At 34.8% G+C, this 22427-nt stretch overlaps 1 protein-coding gene across 1 annotated transcript in view; it reads left to right on the forward strand.

Annotated features, from left to right (window-relative positions):
* The first annotated feature begins 525 nt into the window (after window positions 1–525).
* Window positions 526–22427, forward strand: part of Tmprss15 (transmembrane serine protease 15) — a 107305-nt gene continuing 85403 nt past the window's right edge. Inside the window, exons 1-8 of the mRNA XM_005360611.1 lie at window positions 526–670; window positions 3468–3598; window positions 3836–3903; window positions 12693–12844; window positions 16430–16474; window positions 16989–17025; window positions 17119–17135; window positions 17430–17478. Of these exons, the coding sequence (XP_005360668.1) occupies window positions 526–670; window positions 3468–3598; window positions 3836–3903; window positions 12693–12844; window positions 16430–16474; window positions 16989–17025; window positions 17119–17135; window positions 17430–17478 (644 nt within the window). The remainder of the gene's footprint in view (window positions 671–3467; window positions 3599–3835; window positions 3904–12692; window positions 12845–16429; window positions 16475–16988; window positions 17026–17118; window positions 17136–17429; window positions 17479–22427) is intronic.

Raw genomic sequence — 22427 nt, forward strand, 5'->3', positions numbered from 1 at the left:
TGTGTTGTAGTTTGGAAGTTTTGACCTCCCTACAGAGAAATACTTACAATTGTGACCTGAATCACAGGGCAGAAGATTGATCTGTTCAGAACACTTATGCACATATCAAGTGCATTTCCCTAATGACCAATTTGTTTATCATTTTCATGTTTTTAATAGTTCTCAATGAGATTAAGGGTCAATTTTTTGTTTATGGTATGCATTTCATTGCTCTTACCCTGACAAATGGCCTGTTCATATGATTACAATTTACAGCTCTAGGCATCTGTACTCACTGTATCTTCTTAAATATTAACTGCTTTAAAGATACTGAATGTATGGAGATATACCGTTTCCAGACGGGCACACACAGCACATTCACACTGAAGGCTCTCAATGTTAGCTTGAATGGTTGGTGACTTTAACATCCTTAGAAACTTGAGAGATTTTACTCTACAGTTAGTATTAAGGTATCAGTTTTGCTGATGTGGAAGACTATTGCCTCTCATAGTTCCTAACTTATCCATCGTTCAAAAAAAAAAAAAAATGAAGTCAGACAGAAAGGTGGCCGCAGGACATCATTCTCTCAGCTCTTTTGAGGCAATGCTCTCAGTTCTCTTCATTATTCTTATGGTCCTCTGTGCTGGGTTAATTGCAGTGTCCTGGCTGGCAATCAAGGAATCAGAAACAGGTAAGTCATGCATTTAAAAAAGAAACATGTTCTAAGTCAACTGTTGCTGTAATTTAGTCATTACTTTGACCATACCACAACATTTTTTTTTGTTTCATTTAAGTGGTTTTGGACATTTTTCTTTACAGAATATAAAGAAAATCAGTTGGTATGTCATTTCCTATAACCTCAGATTCAAATTTGGGAATAAAATATTTTACTTTGTTTGCAAAATAATGTTCAGTTTGTTTTTTATTTTAGAATATAATACAGTAGTTTTGCATATTAAAATGTCACACACTATACTAGCTTATATACATGAAGAGTAAATGAGCACTATTATCCATTTATATAAAATTACATTTTAATCTATTTTTTATCTAAAATGTTGCTAATAAGTTTGAGTGAACAAATTAAACATAAATAAATATAGACCTATAAAAATTTCATTCTACTTGAGAAGTAATATGATAAGAAAAAAGAAAGAAATTAAGCATTATTGTGTAGAACTATGCTAATGTGAACCAAAACTTTCAAAGACATTCAAATATATCTTTGGCAACATTGGTATTCACGTGTCACTATACAGGTTATGGTGAATCTGGAACAAAGAACTTGAGAACTAGCTTGCTTAAATTAGCAACATTTGGGACATAGGAGACATCAGATCCCAAACTGAACTCCAATTCTAAGAGTTTACTCCTAATTACCACCTACTCACTTATAAGATAAATAAATAAATCAAAATCATCACAATAGCCTGGATAGTAAAGATATTTGATACTATTGAATTTGTGTTTTAAAATAATGAATTGTATGTGGACAAATTAATTTTAAAGAGTCATAAACATGAGAATTTTCTTGTGAATCGTCTTAGTTTTAGCAAGTATTTTTGTATAAGCTATTTCCCCTGACAGAACAATGTTTAAATTTGAACATAATAAAAAGTTTTTGTAGTTTTGTAGAAATAATTTTAATATAATCCCTGATAATTTAAATATAACCATCTAGAAGGAATGTTCCTTTAGGCTAAACAGTATTTGTGTTTAGAATGAACAATACACAAGTTTCACTTAGTTTAAAAAAAGTGGATGTTTTAGGATTATTTATATACTTCAAGTAACTTTAAAAAACATAATAATTTTGCAGTTCATAAAGGATATGTCATTTATCCTTTCTATAATAGGAACATTATTTGTAAATGTTGATGCAATGTAACAAGGAGTAACTCAAAATAAACAGAAATTTGAATTTAACTAATAATAAAACATCAGAAGAAATCAAATGTATTATAGTTATGTAATTTCTGTATTTATGAAAATATTGTAAAGTTTTAACACTTTTAATTGAAATAGATTTATATCACATGCATCCTCTACTTCCTCCCTCAAGTATACCCCAGATGACCTTTTTTGAAACCGTCTCTAGTCCCAACTCTCAAGTTAATGGCCTCTTTCCTTGACTATTATTATGTGCACATATATATGTGTATAGGTACAATTTTAAAATGCTGCAAAAATTATATAGAATGCTTATATAACTCATCAAGCTTGTTGTTTTCTGTACATTCATATAAATTCTCTACTACAAAATTCACATTGCTACAATAATATTAACTGAATTATATTCTTTATTGAGATGGCTGGTTTCTCCATAAACTTTCTAATGTCTAGAATGCAGTTCAGTTCCATCCACACACAAACATGCTAATAAAGGTTTCTGAGCCTCCTCCAACCAGACATCTCTTAACTCTTTCGCCATTTTCTGTATTTAGGTGGGAAGTTTTAAATGTAATTTAATTTGTTCGCAAAATAGGAAGTACATAAATGACAGTAAGTACATAATTGTTTAGGTGAAATGTTAAGTTTAGCACTTAAGATATTAGCTTTAATATTTTTATGGACAGGAAAATGATGTGTTTAAGAGAGTTTTGGAGTTATAGTTAGTCACACGTATATTTAAATTTCACTTCCTTTATTGTTCATCTTTACTCCATTAGGAAATTATGTCTTTCTAAGCCTCCATTTCCCTGTTGTAGAAAAGTAAAAATAACTTCTTATATCACACTGTTGTGAGAATTATTTAATGTTATTATTGTATTGGCTAATGATCTTATCATTCATCTATCAAAGAAAATATTCAGATAGAAAGACTGTTTAATTTGTTCACCTTATCTTACATTATTTCCTCACTGAGACTGTATTTTCTACATTATTCTCAATAACTTCTCCAATGAAGATAGGTCCTGTCTAATGCCAAAAGTCACACATGCCAAATTTATAATTACTAGGATGTAAGAAGTGGCTTCAAAGCCGTGTTTCAAAGTTACACATGGACAGAAATCTTCACAGAAATTCACATGCAGCAAGCCAGCAGTGTACTGGAGGCTTGGGGTCCAAGAAACATCTAACAGCAGCTACACAACTTTTAATGGTCCATTTCTCACTATGCTTTCCTGATTCACTTCCCATAATTGGAAAAGTATGATTATGCCCTGTGACTTCCAACAGGAATCTCAATTTGAAAAGAAAATGAAAAAAAAAAAAAACTGTATGACTTTACTTCAAAGAAAGGGAGAATGAACAATAGGAAAGAAAATAAGCCTATATTTTTAGTCTTTTAAAACAACCAGATATGTAAAAATTAAAAAGGAGAGGGAGTAGCTGGTTTTGAAAAAGGACAGTAAAGAAAAAACAAGAATTAAATAATTACAGGGAAGGTATAGTAAATAAATGTTGTTGCCTTTATGTCATAAACCAGGATGTAATATTTTCTTCTATTCATAACCAGCAGCTTTATTTCTTATTAATTCATCTAGATGCAGCCCTTGGAAAAAGTCATGAAGTCAGAGGGACATTTAAAATAACATCTGGAGTGACATATAATCCTAATTTACAAGACAGACTCTCAGCGGATTTCAAAGTTCTTGCTTTTGACCTTCAGCAAATGGTAGGGGACTGTCTCTCCACAGCTGGTTTAAAATCTCATAATCAATTTTATTAACTTCTTTTCAAATGATACATGGTGCATGTTTTTTTACTCAGAAAATATCAGTAAATGCATGCCACCTTCAGGATTCATAACTGAATAAGACTTGCTCAGTTCTAAACAAATGGATTACCTGTATTCTGTATAAAAAGTTGATAAAAATAAATTATCAATTTAATACATTTCTCACATTTTCAGATAGATCAGATCTTTGAATCAAGTAATCTGAAGAATGAATATAAGAAATCGAGCGTTTTCCAATTTGAGTGAGTATACTAGAAACCATTCTGCTGATAGAACATTGATCCCAGCCAACATTCTTCATTTTCTCTCTCTCTTTGTATTTATTATTTTGGTTTTTCCAGACAGGGTTTCTGTGTATAACAGATCTTGCTTCCCTGGAACTGGATCTGTAGACCAGGCTGGTCTCAAATTCACAGAGAGCCACCTGCCTCTGCCTCCTGAGTACTAAGATTAAAGGCATGTGCCACCACCACCACCCAGCCAACACTCTTCTCAAATGTGTTGTGCCATTATGTGTAGGAAAGAATAAATATTTTCAACATTTTGTGAGGATTTGGAAATGTTTTATAGTAAAAAATTTCATTTTTAGTAAGAGATAATAGTAATATTTGATAATTGATATATTAACATGTTTCTCTTACGAGGGTAAAATAGTACAGATATGTGTAGGATTAAAATTGAATATATGTACAAAGAGATATAGAGCATAATTTGTTAAGAACATGTAAAAAAAACTTCTTAGTTATAATTAAAATAATATGTCACCTAACTTGTTCATATTATAAATCAGAAAAGAGAGAAGATATGTTAACATTTTTATCTAGAGAAAAAAAATGTGATTGTAGCATCCTCTACTCCCTTCTGACCTCTGTGGGCACATGTGCACATGAACACACACACACACAAACAGAGAGAGAGAGAGAGAGAGAGAGAGAGAGAGAGAGAGAGAGGCACACACACAAAATATTCATAATTACAGTGATACCTCAGTATAAAGTATGTATTCGTGAGTGGGTATGTTAAGTGACACTATATATGTAAATATAGCATTTCCTATAAAAACATTTAATATGGAATTTAACCTCTTAACAACTAATCCTTCTACGGATAGTGTTTCATGTGTTTCTGTTGAATCATTGTCTATAAAGAAAAGTCCATGACTCCCTGACCTGTTGTCCTGCTTACGTCACCATGAATCTAATAATTTATAAACTGGGATGACAAAGGGGACTTTGAAACAGAGATACTCATAAACAGTGTAATTAGCAAAGAAGATTATACTGCTAATGAGAATCTGTTAAATTTACAGGAAAAGGTAAAGGAGCGATCTACTCAAAAATCAGAAAATTCAAATGCAAATATAGTTGATTGAACAATACATTTTGTATATAGAATAGAAAAAAAAGACTTTTAATTTTCTAAAATGAGAGGGAAATAAAGTGAAAGCCACTTGCATGAAAAAAATAGGTATCAAAAGGTCACTTTTCTTGTATATAGATATTTTTTTGTGTAAAACACTATTAAAGACAGAGAAGAAAGCTAAGCACTGTAAACCATAAGGCATACAATCATAAACTGTAGTATCAGTTTTTGGTATATTTTTTCTAGTGGTTTCATTCTCCTCTGAATGTCTCACTTACTTCATTTCCAAAGTTGACATTTTATTGGAAAATTCTATCCTTTATTTCTCCTTTGCTTTGTTCTGCCTCCTGCTCTTTCTTCTTCAAAAAGTAATCAGTCTATATGAAAACTTACAACAGAATCTGTACTAGGAGTTCCTCGTTTTTAAGCCAGAGAAGTAAACACTGAGGGAAATATAAAACCTGTAGTAGAAACACTACAAAAGCACCTTATTTTGCTCTGTGTTTTGTCTTTAATCTTATCTGTATAAATAGTTCCTTTAATGAAGTTCTTCCCTGAAACCAATAGCAGCTGTTAGAGTAAGCATGAAGACAGGTAATAAATCAGATTATTAACTAAATGAACCCAGACTGAGGCTGATGTGTGGTGGTCAATCCAGAAGCCTAGGAGGAGTGTTCCAACATCATATTTCATATCAAATCTGATGCAAATGTAATTTCTTTTTTACAAACCCTACATTTCTTTGCTAATAAAAGCTACAGAAAGTTGGACATGCAATAAGAGTTCTGCTATAACTGCATTGTGAACATGATGTAAAGGCATATAAACATATTAAAGTTGTGGGCAGGTGTGTGGGGATGTCAGTGCCATAGATGGAGACTTAAGTGTCTTCTGTTATAATGCAATCACCATCATTCTTTTCTTGTTCTTTTATTTCCTTCTCAGAATGACACATCACTGTCATGTTTCTTTCCACTGAATAATTTATAATGATGTCTTTAATCTGATGTGAATCTTGACTGTCTGTTATCACTAGAAAACAGCGTTGCTCTTATCTTTCCCAAATGATCTTCAGCTTAGTCCATGATATCTCAACTATTCTGTGAAGCAAATTCATGCTTTGAAAGAGATGGTGACCTCTCTGCTGTTGCATAGTGTCTTAGCTGGGGTCATCCTTGAAGATTCCTAGGGTTTTCCCTAGTGCTATGTTTCTCAACAGCCCTTTAATGGCTCCATCAATCGAGATATCTTTCCTTTCTCTCCCTCACTGTCCTTTCCCATTCTTGATCATTCCCTCTTGTTTTCCTCCCACCCTCTCTCCCCTCTTCCCCTCCCCTGATACCTTCCCTTCTTCTCCTCCATAATTTTCTCAGGAGGTCTCTCGTGGTGCTACACAGATTATTAGAAATGGGTTAAGCAAGTTATGAGAGTTAGCCAAGAAGAGGCTAGATATAATGGGCCAAGCAGTGTTTAAAAGAATACAGTTTTCGTGTAATTATTTTGGGTAAAGCTAGCCAGTGGCTGGGAGCCGAAGCGGCCTGCAGCTCCATCTACAAGGTCTTGTCTGCTTCCCCTTCCCAGGGGGATTTATGTATGTCTCTCTTAGGGTTTCTTGTTAGCTAGCTTCTCTTGAATTGTGGACTATAGGCTGGTTGTCCTTTGCTTTATGTCTAATATCCACTTATGATACAAACCATGTTTGTATATCTCGGTCTAAGTTACCTCACTCAGGATGGTTTTTACTAGTTCAGTCCATTTGCATTCAAATTTCAAGACATCTTTGTTTTTTACTACTAAGTAGTACTCCATTGTGTAATTGTACCATATTTACATGTTTCAAGAAAGTGAAACTGTTGTTAACAAGATATATCAACATCAAGAAATGCCTATTGTTATTAAGTTACAATCCATAGTAAATTATTCATATACATTGCATAATGGTCCAAGGAAATATAAAATAGTTAAGATAACTTCACCTAGCTTTGGATTGGCTGCTTTGTCTGAGTTATGTTCAGAACTTCAGAAAGAAGTTTATTCAATTTCTACAAACTGAAATTATTTGTGCTACTTAAAATTGATTTTCTCAAAGACTAGGAATCTATGTTTAAGGTTTCTATGCACATAATAAAACCTTTTATTAAGGAATTATTGTTAGCACCATGTCCGGTTTTTTTGTTTGTTTGTTTGTTTTTCCAATTTCAGCTACTAGAAAGAAGCTTTGTTCCCCTCAGCCCAATGCAATGTTTTATACATTCTCATCTGCTGTTGTGTCTGTAGTAGGACACCTTAGAGACTGAGTTTAGCTGCCTACTCATACTTTGGGTCTTCAGCTCCTTGATGACTCTCTAACATTGCCACTCGAAATTCTGGTGTGTTCCTATATACTGTCTCAGGCACTCATTTGAATTTCATAACTCCTTCCTACTTTGTTTTAGCATCTGTGCTGACCTAGCACATTATGCATACACCCCCCACAACCATCTTTCATTCTTCTGTGTAGTTTTCTTCAAATGGACTCCCATTTTTTTCTCCTTAGTGTCCATCCTTACTATCTTAGTGACTGCTAAGCACCAATCCATGTCACATGTCCACTGATGCTTAACCGACACTCTTTCCATAATGAGCACTCTTCTCCCCAGCTCATTCAGAACTTTGTGTATCAAACAAAACATCACCCCAAGATGTAATGGAATTGCTTGCTTGTGTCCTTATTAGACAGTAGGGTCTGACTACAGAGGTCAGTAGAAGCAGTAGAAGACCTTGGTTCTCCTGGAAGTGATGTATTATTTTGAACAATCATATGACTGCTCAAAATTTAATCTTGGTCCTTTGCAAGCGTAAAAGTACTCTTAACCACAGACCACTTATTCCAGCCCAGAATCCTCTGTTTTTGAGACTAAATGTCAAAAAATTATGTCTGAAAAAAATGGCCTTAGGTCAAATAAAATTAATGGGAAGAAGGCAGGTCAAAATCTTGCCACTTTCTTTGAATTGGTTATCTGAAAAGGGGGGGGGATATGGGATGGGGAAAGAGAACATGGAGACATTCTCAGCCATTTAATTTTATCTCATGTGTGTGTGTGCACACACGTGAATGTGTGTATTGATGCATAATATTTAATTTGAACACAGAGTTCACCCACTCACCTAAACTAGCTAGCCAGCCTGCTATCAGCGTTTCCCACCTCTTCCTCTTTAGAGTTGGTATTAAACTTATGAGGTAAATGCCATCTTAGCATTTATATGGGTGTTGGAGATTGAAATTCCAGTCCTCAAGCTTGAATGCCATCCTGTCAGTCCCAGATTATCTTAAATAATCATGAATGAATATCTATACTCATAGGAAAAAGGACAAGCTCATCATTAGACTTAAGCATCTCAATTTTTATTTGAAATACAAAAACAATATTAATATAACGAAGGAACAGAAATTACTAATTTCTCTTCTACATAACAGTATCCATTATATAAATATATGGTTAACAATATTTTAAAAATATTATAATTACAGTGACCTCACATGGCAAGTGTGTCATCAAAATACGTCACTAAGAATATCAAACTTAGTCATTAATGTATTTTATCTTATTTTACAAGTATTTCAAGTGTTTTTGCCACTTTCTGAAACAGTAGTGTTGCGTGTGTGTGTGTGTGTGTGTGTGTGTGTGTGTGTGTGTGTAAAACAAATCTGAAGAGAAAAAGTTGTTTTTTTTTTCTTTTGGGGACACTGAAAAATGTTTTGATTCAGAGAGCATTAGCAGTTGACTCTTTTAATAATGAGCTTTTTGCCCTCTGTGGCCATGTGCACTTTAAGTTTGTCCTTTGCACACAGATGAGTCACCAAGTTTTCATAGGAAAGAGCTGTGTTTATTCAGCAAACCTAAAGGTTATCAGTATCATTAAGGAAAATATGAGATAAGAAGCATTTTGATCTATTACATCCAATCCCTCTGCACAATGATAGAATATATCTAGCTTTAAAATTACATGAAGAGAGAGAGGGAGAGACAAAAAGGAGGGCCATGTAGTTCCTCTACTAAGAGCAGTTTCTTTGAAATGATAATGGCCATTATTTTTCCTTATAGGGATGATTTTCTCATTTATCTTAATAAATAAATTAAACCTAAACGCTTGCATACAAATCATTGATAAACTACCAAAAATAAGTTTCTGCCTGCTTATGAGATGAAACATATATATTTATCATTTTTTTAAATTTCTACTTTATATCTATCCTATCTCAACATTTATACTGAACACAAAAATAAATTGTAAAGGATACAATTGAGTGTGTATCTATAATATAGAACTTTTATCCTCACAGATATAAATTATTGAGTACAATATATAATTCAAAACTAAAAATACACATCTTTCATACAAATATGTTTTTGCTTGAGGGTGAATTATTCCAGTTAGTTATAACGTGGTAAAGGAAAACTTCAGAACTGCATTTCTGCCTAAAATACCTTGTGTCTTCTACTGCTTGATTCAAGGTACACAAAATCAAGGGTTCTGAATAATTAAATGTGTAGAAATATATAGAGCAGATGCGGATTTCATTTCCATATAAATCATCCTTTTTGCAACACAAGAGAAAGTAAAACCACAGAACTGATGAGAATAGATAAAAGATTCTGAGCTCTTGTGCTTTATTTTAAACCATATTTAATCCTATCAGTTCTAGGTCCATACTCAGTCAGTCGTGTTTGGCTAAGGAGATAGATTCTGAAAGTATAAAGAAAATGGGGAAGGATAAAAGAAAAGATGAGGAAAGGGAAATTGTGGTGGAGGGGGAGGAAATGGAAACTGTACATATTGAAAGCAAGTAGGAACAAAACAACTTTCTTTCTTTTGACTGACAAAAACTTCCAAGTATCTAGGTTAGCTATTTTCCCCTCTGTGCGTATGTTTAATTCTGGTGTTTATTAGTGCTTAAGAATAGTTAGCTAAAGTGTTAAAAATACAGCGGTAGGAATTTTATACAAGTCCTTCTAAGAAAGAGATACATGAGTATCACATCTGTTATGTATATGTGTGTGTGTGTGTGCGTGTGAGTGTGTGTGTGTATGGCCTAGAACAATGCATAAAGTTAACATTCTTGCTCTAGCTGTCAATGTTTGTATAACTATAGAAAAAAAACTGTGGTCAGTTGAAAGTATTAGGGAAACCTAGTTCAATCATCCTTTTCACTAAGAATGGATGAAACCTGAAAGTTGTATGCCAGTTAATCTGTTTTTAACTTTCATTAACAAAGGATATAATTACTCAAACCTTTAAAAGGTGGAGGTATTTTTGCTGTTATTTTGTTTTGTTTTGTTTTGCTGACATCTCACGGTCTTGGTTTCTGTGTAGGTCAGTTCAGTGGTCTATTGACAATAACATAAGAGATTCAGTGTTTAAATTCTCCATTATGATACATGTGACTTTCAATTGTTGTTACCCTAATGATCCCCAGATGGCCCTGAAGTGGTCCTCAAATTCTGGCTTCTATAAGGAGGAGCAAAATTAGTCTAATAAAGCAGTATTTCTCTGTACTTTTATGTTCAAAATAAGAGTCTAATTGTCTTTTGCCAGTATTCTCACATTCCATTGATAAGGGCCCAGTTGAAAGAAATGGATAAACATAAATGGAGAACATTCACTCTTGCTTGGGACCAGAATTTAGTTCCTAGCACACACAGCAAGTGACTCACAACCCCCTGGGGATCCAACTTCCTCTTCTGGCCTCCAGGTGCATCTATGCTCATGTACACACAGCACAACACTCCTGCCACAAATACACATACACATCAATAAAAAATAAAATATTAAATATATATTTTAAAAAGTCGGAGTCAGCTGGTGTTGAAAATGTAACAAGTGTCAAAGATCAGATTGTAAAAAGTGTCTGTGAATACCTGAATCCTTACTAAAGACAGGAAGTTTTTTACATATGTACATTCAGGAACTCTGAATGCTTATCAAGGTGCTGTCCCACTATTAAGATTTGGTTACTGTGATTTAAGGAAATAATTGGACTGTCAATCTTGCTCACATTTACAGATAATTAACTTAATAGAAATGAAGTGTGGAATAATTATAACAAATTATCTTGGTCATTTAAATAATGAAAAACCACCAGCATAGAAAAGAATGATTCCTCCTGAGCTATGAACCCACAAACTAACACATGTATTAAGAAAAGACATCAAGTCCTGTGAGATGATAAACTACTGTGGTCTTCCAGGGAATTTCTGGTCTTGGTATATAATGATGAAATAAAAAAAAAAATATCTTTTACTCTTGGTTCCAGCAGGACAGGTAGATAATGACATCAGAGCCAACAAAGGCCTTCTTTGGAGATGCCCATTAACTTGGAGATACCAACGTTGCATTAGTAGGCCTTTGTGTTAGCATCAGCATCTAAGGTCTTTGAGTTAACATCAGCATCACCAAGTCCTTTGTTTTAGCATCAGCATCACTAACCATGTCAGGGCTGGCTCTTTCTGGTTTGTCTTAACAAGTCAACTTCAACCTGAGAATTGTCAGGGCAAAATGGTGATCAGAGCTTGAGTTTTCCCTGCAGTGTGGTTGTAAGCTTAAGAGGAAACATGAGGTTAAGGGAAAGGTAGGAAAGAAAACAAAACCTATTCTCTCAAGTGTCTCTATTGTTTCCAAATGCATTCCTTTTTAATCTTTTCTCACAATGTAAAATAAATGTGATTTAAAATGCAAAATACAGAGAGGAAGTTAAAATAAAGGGAAAGAATATTCCCCAAGGCCACTAGGTTAAATTCTTCTGTTGTAATAGATTCTGTGGGCAAGAAATTTTTTTTTGTTGTTGTTTTTGTTTTTTTTTTTTGGTTTTTCGAGACAGGGTTTCTCTGTGGCTTTGGAGCCTGTCCTGGAACTAGCTCTGTAGACCAGGCTGGTCTCAAACTCACAGAGATCCACCTGCCTCTGCCTCCCAAGTGCTGGGATTAAAGGCGTGCGCCACCACCGCCCGGCAAGAAATTTCTTAAAAGAATAAATATCCCAAGTGTCTAGTAATTCAGGTATGTTTCCTTTCTTTCTATGCACCAAAATCAAGACATACTTTAAGAATTTAGGTTACACAAAAGAAAAAGGGAAACTAAAATACAAATGTTTACTGAGCCTCAGAATCAGGCAGTCTTAAATTTGTACAGTTTATTTGAAACAAGTATGAAATTACATCAGACTTCTCTTGACCTAAGAATCCCCCAGACACATTGCAGACTCACACACTTCATTCCTTCAAACAATAAAGTGACAGAACTCTGTGTGACACAGTTTAATTTGACACAAGAGACTAAGGAAGAGCCCTGTGGTCCTGTGTGCCACACTGAGCACTGGCTCCAATATTGGGCTGACTTTAGCACCTCTGTTCTTGAAAAAATATTGAAAGTTTTAGTTACTCTTTCCTTCCTTTGTAAACTAAAGATAATACTTTACAATATCTATTATATGAGTTTTTATTTCTTTATTTTAAGAAAGAAATCTGTACAAGGCATTGCAGAGCAAGGCGCACAGTGTTCACACTGTTGTAATGAGGACTAGGGCAGGATCACTAACTAGCAAGTTTCATAGACATTTTGCCTGAACTGAGACAAATCACTTGAAGATACCTGACTTTTTATTCTTCTGTCATTTATTTTTTTCTTTGCAGAAATGGCAGCGTTATAGTCCTTTTTGACCTTTTTTTTGCTCAGTGGGTATCAGATGAAAATGTAAAAGAAGAACTGATTCAAGGCATTGAAGCAAATACATCCAGCCAACTGGTCACTTTCCGTATTGATTTGAACAGCATTGATATCACAGGTATCTGTGAACATTATTTGATTTCTTTGAATCATTAAGCTATGAAATTAAGATTCTAGCAATATAGGAAAGAGGCAGGAGAATCATCCTTGGCTTTAGGAGCATGTCGCATCGCCTGAGGTAACACATTTACATGAGAAAAGTGAAATATTTGAAGGGAAGTGTCAGTGAGAGGAGTTTGGAAACTATCGAATATAAAAAAGATTCTGAAAATGTCACTGGGCATAGATGTTTGTGAGTCTTGTCACATTCTATCTACTGGTCAAGTGTATTCTGACTTTTCTGGAGTCATTCATTAGAAAGTCAAATTAGAGGATTTGTGATTGAGTTTCAGACCTTATAAGATTACAGTCAAGTGGCAAGGACAAATGTCTAATTAGAAATGGAAAAGAAGACAAAAGATGGATTAATACATTTAATCCAATCTAATTTCCTATTGAAAAAGTTAACTTTTTTCTTAAAGTGATAAAGCCTTTTTTATCCTAAGAATACACAAAAGAAGAAGACCACGGGGGTCAAAGCTAACATCAGAGACCAGGGAGATGGCTCAGTAGGTAGCAGTGCAAGTCTGACAACCCGAGTTAAATCCCCTGAACCTAAATTGAGAGACAGGACTCCACAACTTGTCTTCTAACTTCCACAAGCATCCCCTGCTCAGACATCATGTCCACAAATACACATGCACACACCATCACACAAAATGATAAGTTAATTTGAGAGTAATATCCAAACAATATGTCTACCGGGTCTTCAGGCTCAGATATGATGTTTTCTCTTTAAAGGTTCCTATCAAAGACATAGTCTCCCATTCAGACAAAGTTTGAGAGGTAGTTGGATCAGGAAAATACTAAATTAACCAGGGAATTAGTTCATTAATGAGCTCCTTGTTGAGTGAGCTATTAGGAGGTAGGGCATCTTTGGAGAAAGCGAGTCATTTTATGTGGTTTTGTAGGATATACATATATGTGTATATGTATGTATTTTTTTATTTATTGAGCTATACGTTTTTCTTTGCTTCCCTCCCTTTCTCTCTCCTCCACTTCAACCTCTCCTATGGTCCCCATGCTCCCAATTTACTCAGGAGGTCTTGTCTTTTTCTACTTAGCATGTAGATTAGATGTGTGCATGTCTCTCTGAGGATCCTCATTGTTGTCTAGGTTCTCTGGGATTGTGACTTGTAGGCTGGTTTTCTTTGCTTTGTGTCTAAAAGCCACTTATTAGTCTGTACATATGATATTTGCCTTTCTCGTTCTGGGCATTTTTAATTTAACAGTTATCAGTTGACAGTTTAAGATATCTGAGTAGCGAAATTATCTCAGCTGAAGAATTGCCTCCGTTTATCAGCTTGTGGTTATATATGCTGTACATTTTCTTGCTAATTAACATAGGAGAGATCATCCTAAGGTGGCTGATGCCAACCCTGGGGATATGAGCCGAACAGTATAAGTAATGTCCCTGACCAAATTATGAAAGGGAGTAAGGACACAGACTTTCCTCTGCTTCCGTTCCTGCCACAGTTCTTGCCCTGATTTTCCTAGATGATGATTAGGAATGCAAAGGTTTGATAAACACTTTCTTGTCCAAGTTGCTTTGGGTCAGGAAAAGAAACTAGAGCAGCTAATAAGATTAATCTCTTTATTAGGAATTTTGTCAGGTTGTCTTCAAATGCTGTTTCTGTGTTCCACGGTACAATGTAGGATACTACTCTGTTTATGAAGAACTATCACTTTAATACTAGTATTATAATCTACTTGACAAAATATATTCTTGCTTTTTCACTTCCTACCCCAACCATTAGCATTTATTTGTTTAGAACTCCTATATGTTAAATCATTTCCCGCCACTGTGATGGCAAGACCTTAATCACTAACCCAGAAACAATAGAGCTAGTCATCATGGGCTGAAACCTCTGAAGCTATGAGACTAAATAACCTCTCCTTCCATAGGTTATCTTATCATATCAACAATTAAAATTAATGCATATACTAAGGTTATTCTATTTTTTATAGTTCCCGTTCATTCTTTTTAGTTCAAAGAGTTATTTGAAGTAGTTTAGTTTAGTTATAGACAATAGTAATTTTTCTACTTTTCTGTTTTTACAATGCCTTATCTCTAAATAGTGAAGCTAGCAGTATTTCAGAATTCTTATTTTTGTAATGTAAGGGCACTCATAGGTAAAATAACATCAAGAGTTAATTATGTACTCCAAAAGAGATGGAGACAAACTGAGTGACCACCATCAGTTTTCACACGCTGGAAAATCATTTAATACAGAGTTCTTTTCCCATACGCAGAAGGGTATGACTCATACTATGTAAATATGTAACAACAAATATGTAATAGTAGATTTGAACCTTGGACACATTTGGTATAGTATAATTTTCTTGACAGAGTTGGTTCAGGAAGCATGGTTTCCATCACTCCCCTACTTAATCCTTGTTTTTGTTTTGTTTTGTTTTGTTTTGTTTTGCCAAGGAGTTAATTCAATTTCTCTGTGTCCCAGCTAAAGGTGTGCTTCATGAAATGCACTCTATGCAACACACACACTGTAGTTTGGATTCTTATTAAGTTAATCTGAAGATTACCGTAAACCATCAGTAACTACACCAGATACATTATCCATTGAACCATTTTGTAATCAAATCTAACAAAACTTTTTTGTGCATTTACTTCACCACTCCCATTTTACAAAGTAAAAGACAAAATCCAGAAGACTTTGGCAAATTTCCTATCATAGATTATTTGCAACAGATGAAGGACTCTGATCCAGGCATTTTGAGAATACTGCCTTTCTTCTTAGTCATCAAACAAAAGTTTGCTCACAATAGTTATATTACTGGAAAATACTAATTGATTTTTAAATCATTTTCCTAAGAAAAATTATTTTTTCTTTAATATGTGTTGATGTTGATAGTCTCCTTGATGAACAATTTGACAGATATGCTAAGATAATCTTTATTATTCCATATACTTGCATGAGATGGAAGATGAAATTTATAGTCAAAATCATATACTGATTAAAAAAAATCATATCCTCTTAAGTTTATTTCAGTCTTTCTTGCACATGCCATAAACTCTATTTATCAGTGACTTAAAAACATGCTCAAATCAAAGTTATGCTACAATTGATTTATTGAGCTGTCCTAAAACACATCTGCAAGTATAACACCAGGCTTAATTTTAGATATTTATGTTTAATACTTGCATTTTGTAAATTTTCAAATATATTTTATTTTAAATTGGTTATGATAAGTCCTGGCAATGGCAAGATCTCATGGGTAATGTTATATTAGTTGACTATAAACTATTCCATTTAACTTATACCATAAATAATTAGCTACTTTTCTTGAATCAATATAAAACCAAGCAAACTTAGCTTAGGCAAATTATATAAACTGAACATGTAGTCACTAAACATATCTAAAGTAAAATAACCAAAGAATAAATAGTAATATCATGAGAACAAGTAAATTGGAATTCAAAAGTTTAGATAACTTTTGAAGAAATATTCAAGCTGTATTCAATGTTTTTGCAATATATTTATATTATAAAGTCAACTATAAAATCATCTTTACTTTCTTCTAGCATCTTTGGGTGACTTCTCCACAGCATTCCCTGTAACTACTTCAGGTAGGTGTTTTGTATTTATAGCTTGTGTGTGTGTGTGTGTGTGTGTGTGTATGTGTGTGTGTTCATGTTTATTTATGCATCCACAGTTATGTTTGTGAACATGTAGAGACCTGAGGTTGAACATTTCTGTCTTCCATCAGTGCTATAAATCTTATGTTTTGAGAGAAGAATATAGGACAGACAGCATGTTCATATGACAAACAACTTGGATTCCCACAACAATTCCTGCATTGACTTCAGGTGGGGTCAATAATTAACAGCACAGTGAAGATCACATCACACTGAACTCCACAAATATATACAATTATTCAGCAACTAATTAATAGCTGTAAAACAAATTTTAAGAATCATAAAAGATTTATCCTTAGGTCTAGATAAAAAGGGAATATCTGAATTAATATACACCAATGATCCACAATCAGGCAAAATTATATGAACTATTATATTTTAGATACATTCATTTATTCATTCTACGAATGAATGTTTTGTCTGCATATCTAAATGCACATTACAGGCATGCCTAGTACGTATGGAGGTCAGAAGAGGGTTCTGTATCCCTGGTCCTGCCACATTGAATGAAACATTAAAAAGTACACATAACATTTTATTAAAATATATTATTATGATATCACTTATCTCTGCAGTCCACTGACAACTTCAGGTTCAGATTAATGGCATATCTACAATAAATGCAACAAGAGAAGATCACAACAACCCAAGTGACATAGAAAAAGCTACTCAAACTGTAACCATGTTTAACAATAAATTTAAATCATAAATTCAGTATCAAATCAACTTTCCTTTATTCTAGCATTATTGGGTAACTTCTCAACCGCAATTGCTATAATAACTTCAGGTCAGTTTTTACAGCATCACATTTACTTAAGTTGTAATAATGATTTACATAAATTTATATCATAAACCCAAGTATCAAATCTACTTTGCTTTATTCTAGCATCTTTGGGTAACTTCTCAACAGCTATTGCTACAACCACTTTAGGTCAGTTCCTAATAGCATTATGTTGATTGTCATAAGTGTACACAACTATTTATCAATTAAAGGTTCTGTAAAACTTAAAATTAAACATAAATTTATATTTCTATATCTGGACAAAATTATATGTAAGAAATTAACATGTACTAGTAATTTACAATAAGCTAAAAATGCCAAGGTAAAATATTGTACAAAGGAAATAATAATGAATTGCTAATATCCACTTAAAATATGTTACTTTAATTTTACCTATTTTTGAAGATAAACTAATAGTCAGAACTTCTATGGAAACTTCAACCGAGTATTGATAGTATTATTTGTATATGTATAGTTTTCACTAATATTTGTATATTACCTGATGCTTTAGCAGTTAAATAACAAACTCTAAAGAAATACTGGGCTTAACAGTTTGCAGTTGAAGCATAAAATTTAACGAACATGGTTAGATATTGGGGACTAATACCTTAGTTGTCTGACTTTACTCTTGCATTCTGACTTTTATTATTACTATTTTTTTATTGAAAAAAAACTCCACCTCCTCCCAGCCTCCCGTTTCCCTCCCCCTCTTCCTGCCCCTCTCACCCTCCCCCCACTTTTCTCCTCCTCTCTCTCCAGTCCGAAGAGCAGTCAGGGTTCCCTGCCCTGTGGAAAGTCCAAGGTCCTCCCCACTCCGTCCATGTCGAGGAAGGTGAACATCCAAACTGGCTAGGCTCCCACAAAGCCAGAACATGAAGTAGGATCAAAACCCCATGCCATTGTCCTTGGCTTCTCATCAGCCCTCATTGTCCGCCATGTTCAGAGAGTCCAGTTTTATCCCTTGCTTTTTCAGTCACAGACCAGCTGGCCTTGGTGAGCTACTAATAGATCAGCCCCACTGTCTCAGTGGGTGGGTGCACCCCTCGTGGTCCTGACTTCCTTGCTCATGTTCTCCCTCCTTCTGCTCCTCATTGGGACCTTGGGAGCTCAGTCCAGTGCTCCAGTGTGGGTCTCTGTCTCTATTTCCATCCATCACCAGATGAAGGTTCTATGGTGATATGCAAGATATTCATCAGTATGGCTATAGGATAGGGTCATTTCAGGTTCCCTATCCTCAGCTGCCCAAGGAACTAACTGGGGATTTTTAAAACTGTTGTTATTACCACGTGCCAGGGATGTGACCACTAGCAGTGAAGTGTTTTATCAAAAGGATACCAGTTTCATCAGATACTTAAATATTATCTTTTCACTGTATTCTCTGCATTTAACATAGGGCTGTTCTGTAAATGCAGTACTGTCATAGATCAGTAATAAAGAACTGCTGGATTCATTCAGTCATTTTTTTCAGTAACAGTGTAATATAAGATGTTTCCCAGGATGTTATTTTCTTACATGTATTAATTTATTTATCCCATACATAAGGATGTGAGTGTCATAGTGCACATGTAAGATCCAAAGGAGAACCTATGAGAGTCAGTGATTCAGATGTACTGACTAGACCCACCGGTGGAATAAGAGAACTGGTGCTATGTTTGAAATGCAAAATAAAGCCTGGCTCATTAATTAAAGTTATTTATCACCAATAATAACAATTCTAGGGCCCACGAAAAGTTCTTAATATTGAACATACCCACAGTTTTGTTTAGGCACAGCCAAAGATCTATTGAACATATGGAAAACTGTCATTTAGCCCACATTCATTTCCGCAATATGAAGTAATATTACAAGTTCTAAAAAAACACATTTTTATACATTCAACTTCAAGTAATATTAATTTACTTTGAAAAAAGTAAGTTACTCATTAAATTTCATCCATCCAAAATGAAACCGAAAGGTATTTAAAATGCTTCAAGACATTCTCTATGAAACTTAAAAATTAGCAACAAGCATGTAAATTAGTGTCCTTTCTTCCATTTGTCAGTGTACAGATTCATTACACGATTCATCTGAGTTACTGCAGTCCTTTTAGTGGCATAAAACGTTATAAGAAATGTACATGGAATGGCTCAGGGCTAGGACAGTAAGCACTAGAAATAATAACAAAAATAACCTTAAACTTTTTCTCCCAAATGATGTTGAAGAAAACAGTTGAGCAATAGTGAAACCTAGCTGAGCATATGCCCAGGGTCATCGGGAGGAAGGAAAAGCAGGTACAGAAAACAAAACAAAACACCCCATCATTTGAGTTACAAGAATGTGGTCAACATACACTTGGGCTTGTCTTTATTAGAAATAAGAAAGTGATGTTCACAGTACAGATGAAGAAGTAATAAAAAAAAAATTGAGGTGTATCTCATACTGAACATACCTAGCATGCACTGAGCTCTAGTTATAATTTGTAGTATTACATACAAATGTTATAAAAATTCTTTATGCTTGATAAAGCATAGTCCAATTTAACTAAATTACCCCTTATTTACTTAGAATTTTTGAACTTTATAAACATTGCATAAAACATAAATTATAAATGCAGGTCTAAGATAGTGCCTTGATATTTCTTGTTACTGTAAAGTAGACTAAAAATAAAGAGAGAATTTCAATGTGAACAGCCCAGCAACTCATACAGGGAAGGACAGAACCAATTAGGTCACTTCACCCTGTTCCTAACGACTTACCTCAAAATAATATTTTTATAGCAACAACTGCATATCATTATAAAAGAGAGATTTTTCCAATACTAGGTTTCAAACATGATTTCCAATTGGTGGTGCTCATTTATATCTGGTAACTTGTGCAACAATAAAACCTTGCTTTTTGACTAATTTCTTTCATTGAATTGACTTAATTAATTCATAAGGAATTATTGTAAGATAACTAGGTAGTAAAATATCATATTCTCCTTTACATTAAGTTCATGTAGCACGAGTCGTCATTCATACCTCTCATTTATTCCTCTCATACAGCAAGACGCTAGAGATTTATAGAGAGGAACGAGGCAATTAAACTTGAAAACTGCCGTTTCCAAGCAGTAATTTATTATGAATATGTCTTTCAGGGATGTTAAGTTTATTTTCATTTTTATATGCCTTGAAGATAGAGTTTGAGAAAAACCAACAAACACATGCATCATATACCTGGCATTAGTACTATAATAAATTCTGCCAAAGAGAGTTTTTGAATGATAACAGGTAAAAGTCCATGTGGATTGTGTTCTTTTGTTCAGCTGCCTTTGTTGCCAATTACTGTAAAGTTTTACTAACCAATTTGGAGTACTAGAGGGGAGCTGCAGGAGCTAAGGCCACATTACACAGATTGATTTCTTGGCTGCTGCAGTGTGCCTGGAGGGGCTCTTTTGGGCACTTGCTCGTATGCTTGAAGGCTTCCCACAATGTAACTTGTTCTAGTCCTTTGTTGCTGGCAGTGCAGGCAATGATTTCAGAAACATGAAAGATTCGATACTATGGGTTTGCTATATTTCACACAAAATGCAATATTTTGCCACTCATCCACTATATGGTAGAAGTTAGGGATTGGAGGGGGGGGAAGTAATGGGCGGTTTTTGTGAAGGAAGTGATGGTGTTCCAAAAGAATCTAGGAAGGACTGTGTTCTTGATTGAACTGCTCAAACCAGGGATGTAGAAATTTTATCCATTAACAAGTATATTGTAGTATGCATTTGAGGAAAGATGAATTTCCTACTCCTAAGCCTCTTCACTCTTTCCTGACATGCCCCCAACATCATCACATCTGGATAAATTAAACCTTTCTGTGTATCTGATTTCGTATTCTGACACACCATCATGTGTATTCTATACTTGCCTATTTCAGTTATTTCCAGGAATTCTTCAGAGTCAAATTTTAATACGAATTCTCTTGTGAAGATGGGTTCAACCTCTGCCTACTTCCCTGAGCTTTCATTGCTCTCTTAAGGCCTCATTAAAACTAATTAGCACGCAGCTCAGCAGGTAGAGTGGCCACTTCCTGCTTGCCTGGGTAGTTACTATCCATGCCACCTTATAACTGGGGTGTAGAAACCTACACTCTCTACACTCTCAAAATGGAAGCCAGATGATCAGAATGTCAAGGTCACCTTTAGCTACCTAGGGAGTTTGAGACCAGACCCAACCAACCTGCCCCCCAAATATTTACAAAAATGATAAATGAATTATTTCCCTACATTAAGTTCTATGAGAACAAATGCTGTGCCACAAAGGTTTTTTCTTCTTTTATCGTCTATCTCCACCTTTTAGAATGCCATGACGTAAGTAGCCATAAAAATCTTGTGGATTAATGATCACTACGGGGATCATCTTAGTAAGAGTGCCTACAGCTGCAATGAAATACCAAAGCCAAAAGCAAGTTGAGAAGGGAAGGGTTTACTTCAGCGTACATTTCCACATGGCAGTCATTCACTGAGAAAAGTCAGGATCAAAATTCATGTGGAACAGAAAGCTGAAGTCAGGAACTGAAGCAGAAGTCATTGAGAAATGATTCCTTGCTCAGCCTGATTTTCTATATATCCCAGTCCTGCCCATGGTTGGCACCATCCACGGTATGCAGAGTCCTCCCACTGCTATCACTAATTTTTAGAATGCACCATAGACTTGTTCACAGGCCAATCTGCTTGGGACGCTATGTTCTCAAATGATGCCAGACTGAGTAAAGTTGACATAAAACCACTCAGCACAGGAATCAAAGCATCGTAAGCACCATCCCTTGCCAGTAAGGCTTTGAGGGTTAACGACAATAGAGAGACACATAGCCCTCCAGGAAGCAATGATCCACAGACAACCCAAGTCTCACATATTCTTAGCAATGTTCCTAACTTGAGTCTTCTAAGCACTAAATTCATAGACTTTTATGCGCCTTTGGCAAAAATAATATAGACATATAAGGAAATTCTTTTTTTACCTATTTATTTATTAAGAGTTTCTTACAAGCCGGGCGGTGGTGGCACACGCCTGTAATCCCAGCACTCGGGAGGCAGAGGCAGGCGGATCTCTGTGAGTTCGAGGCCAGCCTGGTCTACCAAGGGAGTTCCAG

This window comes from Microtus ochrogaster, linkage group LG3 (assembly GCF_000317375.1).
Source record: "Microtus ochrogaster isolate Prairie Vole_2 linkage group LG3, MicOch1.0, whole genome shotgun sequence".
Taxonomy (NCBI): domain Eukaryota; kingdom Metazoa; phylum Chordata; class Mammalia; order Rodentia; family Cricetidae; genus Microtus; species Microtus ochrogaster.